The following is a 14,621-nucleotide window of genomic DNA, read 5'->3' as shown; positions in this document are numbered from 1 at the left end:
GGTTCTCTTTTATGTGCCATCATATCGACCATTTATATTTACTGGTGAATTATCTGCAAGATAAAGTGAATTTTTTAATATTTGTATTGAAAATAATGTTGCTATTTGACACTTTAGTAAAATGAATAATAGCTCAAAGCCTGTGTCAAAAATGACTTTTATATGTTGTATTTATAAAGCTTGATTTTTGACCTATAATCTATAAGTCAAAAATCACAATATAAGTCTCTATAATATAGAGACTTATATTGTGACCATTATGTATGGCGTTATCTTGATCAATGTTGTTACACAATTGAAATATGTTGCTGTACCTTTTTTTCCCACAAGTTCAGTTTCAGCAATATTTTTGTGTCAAAATTATTTATAATTCATTTTACAGGAGTTAGTGTAAGATTATTTTATTTCCGACTACTTTCTTATTTTGCATTGTGGTTGTTTTTATTTTTTAGAACACTTCAAGGATATGATTTAATTAATAACTGTGTGGATTCTTCTTGATTGATGCCTAAAAGATTTTTTGAAGGCAGTTCTGCATTATGAATTTTATTGTAGTATAAAAACATGCTAATAATCCAAAAATTATTCTGCGTAATGTTTTTTGGATCGTTTGCATGTAAAATTAAAAATTCAGTCATTAATTGTGAAAAAGACTCTGCTTAAAGGAAAAAGGCTTATAAAGTGTGCTTGGCTAATTAGTTTAACAAGTTTCAATTGTGATGGTTGACTGGTGAGAAACTTATTTACTTTTTATGCTTTAACTAAATGATTTGTTATTGTTAATAGCTATGTTATGAATTGTTTGTGACCTAAGTATAGTAAAGTTTTTATTTCTTCATTTGCATTACTTAGCATAAATATTTAACTATTTTTTCTACAGATTGGTTAGTAATAGCCTTTATTATCTTATTTATTTGATGTTCAGTATACTGTTATATATTTTTGAACTAGATAAAATAGTTTTTAAAACATAAATTACTGCAGGCTATAGATAAATCTAATTTTAGTTTACTTCTTTGGAAATTTTATATCATTTACTTAGTTTATTGTATTGCTAATTTTTTTATTACTAAAAAAAAAATTTTTTTACAAAAAAAAAGTGTAAAATGCATAACATCCCAGCTAATACAATACAATGGGCTAACATTGGAAATGTTTTTTTTTTTTTTAACATCTTTATTTCCAACAAGGCTGCAAGCAACTGTTACAGAGAAGATGAAATTTATAGAGCAAGATAATGAATAACAGAAAAATTAATAGATTGCGAATTATATGAATCTGGAAAACAAGATGAAGCAAGTGAAAAAAAAAGTTTAAGGAAAAAAAACTAGACAAATAAGAATTTTGGGAGCACTTAGGAACAGTCATAGGAAAACAATTAGACTTTATTGAATGATGAGTAACACAAGAATGAATTTTAGTAGATGGCACAAGTGACGCTAGCTCTTTAGAGCAGTGTCCATTGTAGTATTTATAAAAAATAGAAAGAGAAGCAACATTACGATAATGTTATAATGGTTCGAGGTTGGCTGCAAGAGCAGCTCCTTGTTTGCTGCAAGAGCAAGTCAAGGTGCAAAAACAATTCATTTCTGCACCTTGTCTAAAAGAGAAAGGGCATCACTAGAAGATCTGCCCAAGATATGGCGAAAGTGTTCCATACAAGGATGGATTTAGGATTTATAGAGATAAGATATTTATAGAGATGTTTGCATTGATGTATGCTTATAAATTTAAAAACATATCATAAGTTGACAATATATTCAAAGGCTGAATTTTAGCACAATTGTTATAAGCAGAAGGTCTTTGCACACTACCAATTTGGCATTTATACTTCAAGGGTCGTTTATTGTAAACATTTTTTTTTTTTTCTATGTTCTATTTATTTTTTATAAAGCTAATTTAAAAAAAGGTTCATAAGTTTAGAAGCTTCAATACAATATAATAAGTATAATAATGACAGTGCTTTAGCTCATTCACCTAATTAAAAGACTCAAAAAACCATATTGCATATTCAAAGCGCATTATTACTGAGTGCAAGGAATCTCAAAACTAAACGCAAAATAAAGCAGATTTACTTAAGAACATTAAAATTTATCAACACTTGTCAAAAAAACATAGAACTTCAAAAACATACATCTACAAAATTTTTGTAAAAAATCAGCAAAGAACAATATGTAACCCAACCAATCCGCAAATGCATCAAATAGCAAGAGAAAATATTTACTTTAGGACTAAAATAGTCAGTGCATACATTAGTTTAAAAATAATTTTATAATGAGAACATTATTTCTTATAACAGATCATAAGCATAAGCATAAGTGATCAACTTGATAAATATAAACTGATAAAAGTTTGCCTTAATTTACATAAATAGGAATATCTGTAGATATTATTATCTACTAGATAATAATTTATATTAAAAACTAATCTTCATATGTCTCTTTTTTAAATATGTTGTGTTGATATATTTGCCCTGGCTTTTAGTTTATGACTAAAAATTTAAACATCAATTCTTGAGGTTTAACTATCTAATCATTTCTAAAAGCATCACGGGTAAACAGCCAAACATAATATAAAATAGATATGAATCAAATTAGTTATGAATCATATCTAATTTGAAGTTTGAACGTTGTCTTTATTTAACAAGGAATGCCTTTAGATTATAATTTATAACTAATAAATTATAATCTAAAAAAATAAAGTTATTTTTATATAAGTTTATTAAACTGTTTTTAAATTATTATTTGGCCACTATCTAAACCTTTATGTATAACTTATATATTTCTTTCGCTGTTTTAGATGCTCAAAGTTGTGAAATGGCGTCAGCCAACAACATCAGTTAGTTACTTTCTTTTTTCAAAAGCTCACTAGTTATTTTTATTATATATATATAATATATATATATATATATTATATATATATATATATATATATATATATATATATATATATATATATATACACACACAAATGACTTACTATATGCAAATTTTTATATTTCTTTGTAAAAATAAAGTTAATTTAACTTTTGCTTAGATGAACTTGCTTTTGAGAGGATCAGTCAGTTATATCCTTATTTGTAATTCCGGAAAGTTCTAGAACATTTAATGACGTTAGAGATTTAATAGCTTTAATAGTTTTTACCAATAATAATTGTAAATATGTTTTTGCGGTGATTTATGACGGTGTTTTGAAGGATATGTTAGGAAAAGCATAAAGTATATATATTGAGGAAAAATTTGTAAATAGCAGAGTTTTAGTTAGGAGAAAAGATTATCGTTTATTGATTTAATTTATCTGTTTATTGATTTGTTGATTACGAGAAAAAACTACAAGCTAACCGGGCATGGAACCAAGTATGAGATTATTTGATATGTTTGAAACGTATGATGGCACTTCGGATGCTGCTGTTTGGATTCAACGAACGAAAGTGATTGCTGAAATTCAGAACTTAAAGCTTGAACTACTTTTTCCGATTCTTCTCAGAGAAGCTGCTTGTGCAGTGTACGATGCTTTAACCGCGGAAGATAAAAAAGATGTTGTGGAAGTCGAGCGTGTGTTATTAGCGGCGTTTTCTGTAGATGCATATACTGCATATGAACTGTTTACAAAACGAAAACTATGTGACGGAGAAAAAGCCGACGTGTTTTTGGCTGATTTAAGACGATTAGCCTATCTTGCTAAATTATCAGAGAAGTCTGTGCGTTTGGCGTTTGTTGTGGGTTTGCGGGAAGTTTTATCATCAAGACTTCGAGCCGTAATGGACCCGATTAATATAATGTTACCCAGAGTAAGAGCTGCTTTGAACTGTGCAAATGTGATTGACAGTGACGCTGTTGGCGCTGTATCTAGACGCCATGCTACAAAAACCGCGTTAGTGTGTTACAACTGCAAAGGTTTGAATCACATTGCAAAGAGTTGTTTGCTTACAAAGAACTTGTCACCCACCGAAGACTGTTAGATGTTTTAAATGTGGTGAGGAAGGACAAATTGCATCGAAATGCTGGAAGCTGTAGGGAAACGATTGCAGGAGCGAGGAATCTGCGCTACCTCGCTCCTGAACAACGGTGGAATGAGCGCATTATCTGTTATTCGTTTAAAAGTTAACGGTATGGTTGCGACAGCTTTAGTGGACACAGGATGTTCGAAGACGATTTTGAATAAAAAATTCCTGCCCAAAAGTCAATGTAGGTACTCAAACTCTCAAAAGGTAGTAACGTTTGAAGGAAAAGTTCATCAGTGCACTGGGTCAGCGGTCGTGATTCTTGAGGTTGATGGCATTAAAGCACGTGATGAAGTTATTTTAGTGGACTTCCAACCGTTTGGAGTTGATATGATGCTCGGAATGAGTTCCATTAAATTACTAGGAGGAGTATCCATTTCTCCTTTGGGAAAAGCGAAGTTCGGATTGAGTTACTGTGGAGCATCGGCTTTGAACAAGGACAAAGTTAAGAAAATCGAAATAAAAAAGAAAGATCACGAAGCAGTTTTTAATGGTGTTGAATGGAGAGTCAAATGGAAATGGAGAGATGGAGAAAGCCCCGACCGATTGCGCAATAAAGTGGCACAGTACGGAATTCCACAACACGCTAGAGCAGACTATGAAAACGAACTACAGGATTGGATTGATCGGAAGTGGCTGTTAGAGTATGACGAAAATGAATTTGGGCCGCCCAAAGGGCAGATTCCTTTAATGGCTGTTATTCAGAGAAACAAAGACCACAAAATCCGACCTGTTCTGGACTGGTGAGAAGCTAACGATTTCATTGAGACATACACGAGAGATGCAGATGTGTGTGTCGAAAAGCTTAGAGAATGGAGAAGAATGGGTAACAAACCAGCAATTATTGATTTACGCAAGGCTTATCTTCAACTAAAAAGAGTGAAGAGTGGAACGTCCGCTTATGTTGACGACATTTTCGTAGACGAAAGTGTGGTGAGTCTTGATTATGTCAAGAGGCATTTTTTAAAATATGGTTTAGAAAGTAAAGAAGGTGAGCAGATTGGTAATGATGGAGTTCGTGTGTTAGGATTGTGTGTGCGCAAGGTCGGTAACAAACTGATGTGGTCCAGAGGGAATCGAGTTGATGCTATCTCGCAAAAGTTAACCAGGAGAGTTGTGTTTTCAATCTGTGGACAGTTGGTAGGATATTTACCTGTGTGTGGTTGGCTGCGAGTGATTTGTAGTCTCTTGAAGAGGAAAGCTGTCAGTCTGACGAAGGGTTGGGACGATGAAATTTATGATGAGAACGTTAAGTGGGTGCTTAAAGAAGTATTTGCTGAGGTGGAACGTTGCGAGTCTGCTTGTGGTGATTGGGCTGTGTGTGGTGATGAGGGAAAAGTGTGGGTTGATGCCAGTTCTTTAGCGATGGGTGCTCTTATTCAAGTTGGGGAAACTACTGTGGATGATGCAACATGGCTGCGAAAAGAAACGTCTGATATTCATATAAACATGGCAGAATTTTACGCTGCGATACGTGGAATGAATATGGCTTGATGTGGAGGCTGAAGAAAGTGACTGTTTTTACCGATTCCGTGACAGTATTCCACTGGGTTTCTGACGCCCTTACAGGAAAATCAAGGTTGAGATCAAAAGCGACGGGTGAAATGCTGATTCGAAGAAGACTAAGCGTATTGCAACAGCTAATTGAAGAATACAATGTTAGCGTTGAGGTAAAACTCATTCCTTCTAAAGATAATTTGGTTGACGCATTAACAAGAGTTCGCAGCAGATGGCTCAACAAACTGACTGTGCCAGAGTTTCGGAATAGTTGTATGGGAATCGTAGCTACGAAGGCTGAATCTATTTCCGATATACACCAAAGAACTGGACATTTCGGAGTGAATCGAACGTTAAAATTTGTTCGTAAAGCAATTCCGACTGCTACTGAAAACGATGTTCGAAATGTGATAAAAAGTTGCGAACCATGTCAGTCAATAGATCCAGCGCCAATACGGTGGGAAAAAGGGAAATTGGATGTTGAAGGAAACTGGGAGAGATTGGCCATGGACATCACGCATTATGGCACTGACAGGTTTTTGAGTCTAATTGATTGCGGACCTTCAAAATACGCGTTGTGGCGACAATTATCAAGCTCATACGGAAGTCTTGCCATAGTCCGAATACTCCGTCTTTTTTTTTGTGAACGTGGAGCACCGTCTGAAATATTGACTGACAATGAGCCGACATTTAAAACTAAAGAGATAAGGAGTTTCCTTGATAGTTGGGGAGTACAAATTAGATTTAGAGCCGCTTATTATCCTGAAGGAAATGGAATTGTAGAAAGAAACCACCGTACGATCAAGAGAATAGCAGAACGATCGAAAATGTCAATACCGGAAGCACTATATTGGTACAATGTCTCAGCCGACAAAAATATACAGTTATACCATTGATGTGAAAGGATTGGGAAAAGAGAATCTTCCTGCGCAAAATGTCACGAACAAGAGGTTTCGAATCGGCGATAAAGTCTGGCTGAAACCACCAAATGCGAGGTGCTATACAAAGTGGCAACCAGCTACGATAACTCGGAATACGTCGAAACAAATCGTAGAAGTGAACTGCATTCCGCGTCATGTGAAACACGTTAGACCTCGAAATGATACTCAGTCCTGCATTATCCCTGATGTGGAAATAGAGATGAATACTGAAACTGGTCTAGAGAACGCTAAAAATCAAGGAGAGCAAGTTAAAGATGTATTAGAGACGAACGAGGAAAATGTCGAAGCTGAAGATAGACCCCAAGAAATCGACATGCTTTTGCGACGAAGTGGTCGGGAACGGCGCATGCCTTCAAAATACTTTGATTGCTATTTGGATGATCCGTAAGGATCAAGGAGGAGTGTAATTCCGGAAAGTTCTAGAACATTTAATGACGTTAGAGATTTAATAGCTTTAATAGTTTTAACCAATAATAATTGTAAATATGTTTTTGCGGTGATTTATGACGGTGTTTTGAAGGATATGTTAGGAAAAGCATAAAGTATATATATTGAGGAAAAATTTGTAAATAGCAGAGTTTTAGTTAGGAGAAAAGATTATCGTTTATTGATTTATTCTATCTGTTTATTGATTTGTTGATTACGAGAAAAAACTACATTATTATATGAATTAATTTAGTATTTAGTCATTTACTATTAGTTTTCAAATACAGTTCTTTATTATGCCTATGTAGATTGTTGTTAGTTGTATTTTTGTATTCCAAATACTTACATTTTATTAAGTCACTCTTTTTTCTATCGATAAATTAGAACAAACAATCAGTAAGTTTAGTTTAAATTGTGTTAGTTACTATATCATATAAAAGTATTTGTATGCTGTGTTAGTATTCCTTGTTAGCTTTGAATAAACGTTTTGATTTAAAATTGGCATTTTGGTGAGTGCGGTCAGTAGATACGTAAGTTTCATAGATTTCAATAATTTTCAACATATAACTAATTGATACATCATTACAAATATAAAATTCAAGTAATTGTTTTAATTTAAAGTTGGCATTTAGGTGAATATGGCAAACAAGTATGTAAGTTTTGTAGGTTTCAATATTTTAAAGTGTATACTTTGTTTATACATCATTATAAAGATATGATAACTCGAAACAAGTGTATTTTAAAGTTGAAAAATATTCCATTCACATTCCAACAATTTTAATTTATTTTTTTTACCTTTAGCAAACCTTACTTCGATAATTGGTGAGAGAATTTTTATATATATAAAATTGTTATATATATATATATATATATATATATATATATATATATATATATATATATATATATATATATATATATTTATATATTTATATATTTATATATATATATATATATATATATATATTTATATGTATATATATATTTATATATTATATTTATATGTATATATTTTTATTTATATATATATATTAATGGAAGATAATTTTAAGTATGGTTTCAATTATTAAATAGTTACACTGTCATGTTGTGTATTGCATTTTTATTTTTAAGCATCAACTTCATCGGTTATAATGGGTAAGGTTTTTTTATTTTTGTTTTCATATATGATTTTAATTTCCAAATTATTTTAAGGTTTTGCTACATTATTTAATTTTTCATATAAGGTTTTTCATAAAACATTTTTTTTTATCAAATAAGTCTATGCTATAGTATTTTATATTTTTATTTTTTAGTGCCATCATCATCTAAACAAGTTGGTAAGAGATAATCTAAACCTTTCAACGTGATTGTTATTAAAAAATAAATACAAGATTTTATTTTTTATTTTAGCGCCACTTGCATCTGTTCCAGTTGGTAATGTCACATATTTTTAATAAGAATTTATAGATTTTAAATAATAAATATTTTCCAGTGTCGACAAATAATTTACATATATAATTGCAAGATAATGTTGTGTATTTTTATTTTTTAGTTTTATCTTCTTCTGTTAATACTGGAAAGGTTTACATATCTTTACTTTTTAACAACCAAATAATTTTAAGGCAATGCTGTATTTTATGTTTATTTTTTAGTGCCATCGTCATCTGAATGAATTGGTAAGGTGTATAAAGTGAACTTTTCAAAATGTTTGTAATTGGAAAATTATTACAAGAATTTAATTTTAGTTTAATATGTCTATTTATTTTAGTGCAAATTTCATCTGTTACAGTTGTTAATGACATATATTTTCTCTCTTTGAAAATTGATATAAGTATTTTTAATTATTATTATTATTATGCTTTTTTTTCTTTATCTGCTGCAACTTGTAAGGCTATATATATCAACTTTGCTACATGAGTTTATGTAAAAAAATATTTTCAATTTTCGTTTTTGTATTATGCTTTCGTTTTTAGTGCCACCTCTGCCTACTCAAACTGGTAAAACAATTATTATCAACTTTGCATTGAGATTTAAATAAAAAACATATTATATTATATGATTTCTTTGTTTAAATTTTTTTTGCGCGTTAACTATACGGTATGGTCCTTACTTCTGTTAATGTAATAATCATATGAAAGACTTTATTATAGGTTTTTGCTATACTTGGTTAGAAAGATGACATAATTTTTTTTTTTTCTTTTTTTTTTGAAACATCTCCGCTTCCAACAAGGCTACAAGCAGCCACTAATTAAAGTTGGAAGTTACTGAAAGAAAAAAGATAAAGATTGTAGAGCAAGATAACTATTGATGGATGACTTAAAGGATTGCAAATTATATAAATCAGGAAAGCAAGATGAAGGAAGCGAATTCCAAAAAAACTAAACGAAAAACGAACGAAAAAAACTAGACGAATAAGCGTTTTTGGAGCACTTAGGAACAGTCACAGAAAAAGGATGACACTTAATTGAATGACGAGTAACACGAGTAGGCATCATTAGAAGAGCCGCCTCAGATATGGCAACAGTATTCCATACAAGGCCGGATTTGAGATTTATAGAGATGGAGAATAGAATCCTAAGTAAGAAAGTGTTGAGCTCGATAAAGAGATGCAACCCTAGCAGATGCTAATTTTGCAACTGATTTGATATATGGTTTCCAAGAAAGATTGGAAGTAAGAGTTAATCCTAGAAGATGAAGAGTAGATGACTCATCGAGTACTCATGCAGCATTTATAAAATTAAAGCATACAATAGCAAAATAGTTATTATATGTTTTAGCTGCTTACAGTTGTGTTAAAAACCCTCTAGCACACTGCATAAGGTAACTAAGAACTAAAAGGTACCTATTGAACAAACCTGTACAATACATAAAAACATAATTGATTATATACCTTTTTTATACGGTCTGGGGATTTTTAAAATTTTTTAGGAAAAAAATTTTCCCTTAACCTAACAGTTGTCCAGTTCCGTCGATATCTTTTTCTAAAAAATGATCAGAACATATCAAACTGCTATTACTCGGACTCCATTCTTAACGGTTTTGATGGTCCATTTTTTTCTTTTTTCTGTGTTCGAAGGAAATCCGTATAAAATAAGTAGGAAAAACAACGTTTGATATTTTATTAAGTTTGTTATACTTTTTGTACAACTGATGTTATTTAAATCCATTTGTCCACATTCTAAGCAAACTAACAGAGGTCAATAAACTTTAAAATGTTTTTATTTTCAAAAATAATTAAGAAAGTCCCTTATGAAATGTTCTAGCAAACTTTCGTTTTAAAGATGGTTCATCATCAGAAATTCCATCGCTATCACTTCTTTTACTGTCACTAAGTTTTCTTTTATTGCAACCAAATGCACACACTGAGTCCCTCGCTTTTTGGAATTTTCTCCAGACATTTATAGAATCAATATTGTAATTATTTTACTGAAAAATAGTTATCATTATTTGAAAAAAAATAATAATAATTTTCCATACATTCTACCTATGTTAAATATAAAAAAACATAAAGTTAAACCACTAGTATAAAGAAATAGCTTGTTCACCAAACAATATTTTAACTAAATAATATTCCTCCGTGGGTCCTCCCAATATGGCGCTGGCGAAAATATTTTGGCTTCAAAAATTACGCTATTTTCTTAGGAGATGCGCTATCCAGTTATAATATAGATCAGTGATCATATCCCACTCGCAACGATTATTTTTATATGCAGTATTTTGCCGAACAATATTTAAATTTTATGCCGCAACAACACACGTGCATAATTTGATTTGTTATTTCAAGTGCCTATTTACGTTGTCTTTTATTCATTTAGTTTATTGCATTCACATTGGGTTACTTTAGTCATTCATGGATGTAATATTTCTAAAAGGTAAGTTTAAGCTTATAATTTTCATTATGTGTAAATTAAGCTCATAATTATATATAATAAATATATATATATATATATATATATATATATATATATATATATATATATATATATATATATATATATATATATTTATATCAGGGGCGTCGTCTTGGAGGGTATAGAGGGGGGAGTCTCCCAGAAAAGAATCTAGAAAAGAGAAAAGTTGGGAATTTCCTTGCCACGAGTTGGGACAGTTGGGAAATCGGTGATAAAATCAAAAAATATTTTCCAGTTAAATAAAATTAAAATGTTTGCGAAAATCCATCAAAGATCTAATTTTTTTTTTAATTGGACAAATAAACTTTACGTTTATTAAACGGCTTAAGGCTGTTTTCCACAAGACGAAATAAATTGTGAAGTCATAACGGAACGCCCTTTTGATTTCCACGTTGTTGTTTTTTTTCACGCAACTTTTTTTTGTTATCAACAATAAAAATGGCAGCTTCAATTTTATGCAATAAAAATAGCAGCTCCAATTTTATGTTTGACTAGAAGCAGTTATTCATTTTTTTCATACTTTCTACTTTGAAACGTGAATATTTATTTCCATGAATTGATTTTTACATTTCTGTCTTTGTATAAAAGTATATGATAGCATTTAAAATAATATGATTCATTTTTTAATATAATAACTTTATATAAAGCTTTTTATCAGAAAGTATAATAAAATAAATGCTAAACTCTGATATGAACGTTTTGCGCCTGTTATTACTTCCAATTATCAGTATACTAAAGTAGGATCAGAATTAGGTTTGTAGGAGTAATAGGTCTAATTAGAATATGTAATAGAATTATTAGTCTTATTCTGTTATTTTAAGACTCTTATATCTTATCACATTTATTAAGAGTGATAACTTTTATAAACATTGAATCATTTAAAAATTACGGTAAATTATTTGCGTTTGTTTTCCAGCACTAAATATGAATAGCAAAAGATATAAATTACAATGCTGCGTATGCAAAGTAGTATTTAATAACGACTATAAAACCAGTCATGAAAGATCCGTTCATGGTGGTAGAAAGGTTCGTATACAAACAGTGGGAGCCCCAGAGAATCCTTTTGTAGCCTCCTTAGCTTCAAAAAAACGAAAAATGGAACCTCAGAATGCTGATATTGATGTCGAAGTGGATGATGAAATACAAAGTAGTGAACATACAAAGTTAGACTTGATAATAATTGAAACATCGACTTCAACATGTGTTATATCCATAAAAGAAGAAACAACATCTTTTAATAAAAAATTTGAAGAGGACGCAGGTTCAAAAGTTCAAGATAATGATGCAAAAGGGGAAAACCCGGGTTATGCTGTAGTCCAGGAACAAGCAGAGAAATTTACAAAATTAAATTCTAAATCAGATCATTTAACCCAGTTTCATGACCGAGATAAAAAGGATGACACGAATATTATTAACTTGGATACTACTGAAGTAAGCAGTGAAACAACAAATTGGACCGTGCTCATGGGGAATTTGGGTGTTTTAATAGATAATTTTAAAGATTAAAATGACATTTATAAAAAATATTGTAAAGAAGAATTAGTAAATGAAAAATTCGCTGCAATTGAAATTGTGAATGCAACAAGTTCTGTGGTGGAAATGTCAAAAAATGTTTTGAAAATGGGAAACGCTTTTATAAAAAAACTCGATACCAAAGCTCAAAATATTATAATTGACAAATCAGATTCATCAGTATGATAAGCCATGACCCAGGTTTACGTCCACATACAATTACGGATAATCACCCAGAAGGATGCCACATTTTGTTTTGTCTGCCGCCTTTTTCCCAAGGGTGTTGGAAAGAATGGGAAAAACTGAAGATGCTTGGATAAATGTTGGGGATAAAGCTTGGATAAATCTTGGTCTAAGATGAAAAGCTATGGGAAAGACAAACTTGGAAAGCTTCAGGCGCACTTTACCTCTCAAGCACATAAAGTTGCATTAAGTGAATACTGTCACTTTCTTAGGAAAAAAGAGCATATAGATCACCTTATAGATAAATCCAATAGAATTGCTCTAATAGAAGAGCAAAAAATAAAGGTGCAGAATAAAAAACTGTCGAAATTCTTATCGATACATGCAAGACTTTGGGAAGCCAAGGGCTAGCGTTTAGAGAATCGGACAGTGCTAATCAAAGTAACTTTGTTGCAGTTGTTAATCTTATCTCTCGCCACAATCCCACACTAAAAGCCTGGATTGAAGATAGAGCCCTTCGTCCATATAGAGTTACATACACGAGTCCATCGTCTCAAAATGAAATGATTAGTTTAATTGTAACTGAGTTAAAGAGTAAGATCATTGATGAAATTAACAGCTCCAATTTTTTTTTCGTGATGGCCGACTCTACTCCCGATATGTCAGAGAAGGACATAATGAGTATAGTTGTGAGAACAGCCAGTGAAAATGGTGAGATTCGGGAAAGGCTTTTGAAATCCGTTGAATGCACTGATAAGACTGGAAAAGGGATGGCTGAGCTAATTTTATCTTCTTTACATAAAGAAGGCATTGACACATCAAAGATGGTTTTTCAGTCTTATGATTACGCTAGTTCAATGTCTAGACAATTTAAAGGAGTACAAAAGTATATAACAGAAGAAGTTGGCCATAATGTACCTTACATACCTTGTCAAGACCACAGAACAAACACTGCTCTTGAACATGCCTGCAATGTTAATGCTTTCATACGAGAATTGTTTAATGTCCTCGAACAGTTGCATGTTTTCTTCACATCAAGCACAAAAAGGTTTAGTCATTTAAAAGAAAAACTTGAAGACATTGACATTGCAATACAGCTTGTAAACCTGTCTAGAACAAGATGGACCGCATGAGCAAAATCTGTTAAGGCTTTAAATTAGTATTTGGAGAAAGTTATTGATCTTCTTCAGAGCATCTCAAATAATAAGATTTTTGATACTAATACGAGAACTAAGGCAATGGGACTTTTGAAAAAAGTAACAACTTTTGATTTCATTATTACTCTTTTCTTCATGAAGAATATCATTGAGAAGATAAAAATATTAACTGAAATCTTAGAAAGTCCAAACTTCAATGTCATTGACGGTATTAATGTAATTGAAAGTGCTGCCAAGAACATACAAAATATCAGTAACGATACAGATGCTATGAACAATTTGATTGAAAGTGCAGTAATATTTTTTAGGAAATTACACATTGATGCAGAAAACGATTACGAACGACACCATAGATTAATAGCAATGGAGATGAAAGCTTTTTACCGGAAAGAATTCAAAGAGGTCATTGACTCTCTAGCCATAGGTTTAACCGAAAACTCGGCAGCATTAAAGGAAATATTTGCCCCTATCACCAAAGTTTTTAGTTTTCCGTTAAATAAGGATAATTTGAGTATTGAAAACTTAACAAAAGAAAGCAAACTTTTTCCTCCTGGATACAAGGATCAAATTCCAGACGTTCATGTGCTGAAAGGCCAGATGGAAATTTTAATAGATATCTGTTTAGAAGTAGGTGATAGAGATTTTAACTCATCAAGAACACCACCCAAGACGCTGCAAGACATTTTGTACCATATTGTGAAGTTAAAGGATATACTGAAACAAGCCCATAAACTATGCATTTTTGTAATCACAGCTGCTTATGGTGTAGCATCAAATGAGCGTTCTTTCAGTCAACTCAAGATTGTAAAATCCCATCTGAGAACAACAATGAGTAACGAGAGATTGGATAGTCTCATGCTACTGAAGTGCGAAAAAGAACTTTGTAAAGGAGTTAACCCCGAACATCTTGTTAAACGATGGGTTCAGTTGAAGTAACGTCATATTAAAATCAAACAGTAAACAAAAAATGATAGGCTGATGATAAAATATTGTGCGTATAAGTTTTGTA

At 31.5% G+C, this 14,621-nt stretch overlaps 3 protein-coding genes across 3 annotated transcripts; all 3 read left to right on the top strand.

The window, feature by feature from the left end:
* Window positions 1–5,607: 5,607 nt before the first annotated feature.
* LOC136088275 (uncharacterized) lies at window positions 5,608–6,829 on the top strand. Its single transcript, XM_065811960.1, has 2 exons — window positions 5,608–6,279; window positions 6,368–6,829. Exons 1-2 carry the CDS (start codon window positions 5,608–5,610, stop codon window positions 6,827–6,829), a joined length of 1,134 nt encoding a protein of 377 aa, XP_065668032.1.
* Window positions 6,830–12,629: 5,800 nt separating this feature from the next.
* LOC136088274 (uncharacterized) lies at window positions 12,630–13,588 on the top strand. The gene is made up of 2 exons (XM_065811959.1): window positions 12,630–12,800; window positions 12,845–13,588. Exons 1-2 carry the CDS (start codon window positions 12,630–12,632, stop codon window positions 13,586–13,588), a joined length of 915 nt encoding a protein of 304 aa, XP_065668031.1.
* A 105-nt stretch (window positions 13,589–13,693) lies between these two features.
* On the top strand, window positions 13,694–14,548 carry LOC136088273 (uncharacterized). The gene has a single exon (XM_065811958.1). The coding sequence runs from the start codon at window positions 13,694–13,696 to the stop codon at window positions 14,546–14,548; it is 855 nt and encodes a 284-aa protein (XP_065668030.1).
* The last annotated feature ends 73 nt before the right edge of the window (window positions 14,549–14,621 follow it).

Source organism: Hydra vulgaris, chromosome 12 (assembly GCF_038396675.1).
Source record: "Hydra vulgaris chromosome 12, alternate assembly HydraT2T_AEP".
Taxonomy (NCBI): Eukaryota; Metazoa; Cnidaria; class Hydrozoa; order Anthoathecata; family Hydridae; genus Hydra; species Hydra vulgaris.
Note: the sequence above shows the minus strand (reverse complement) of the source record. Positions and strands in the feature narration are given on the sequence as shown.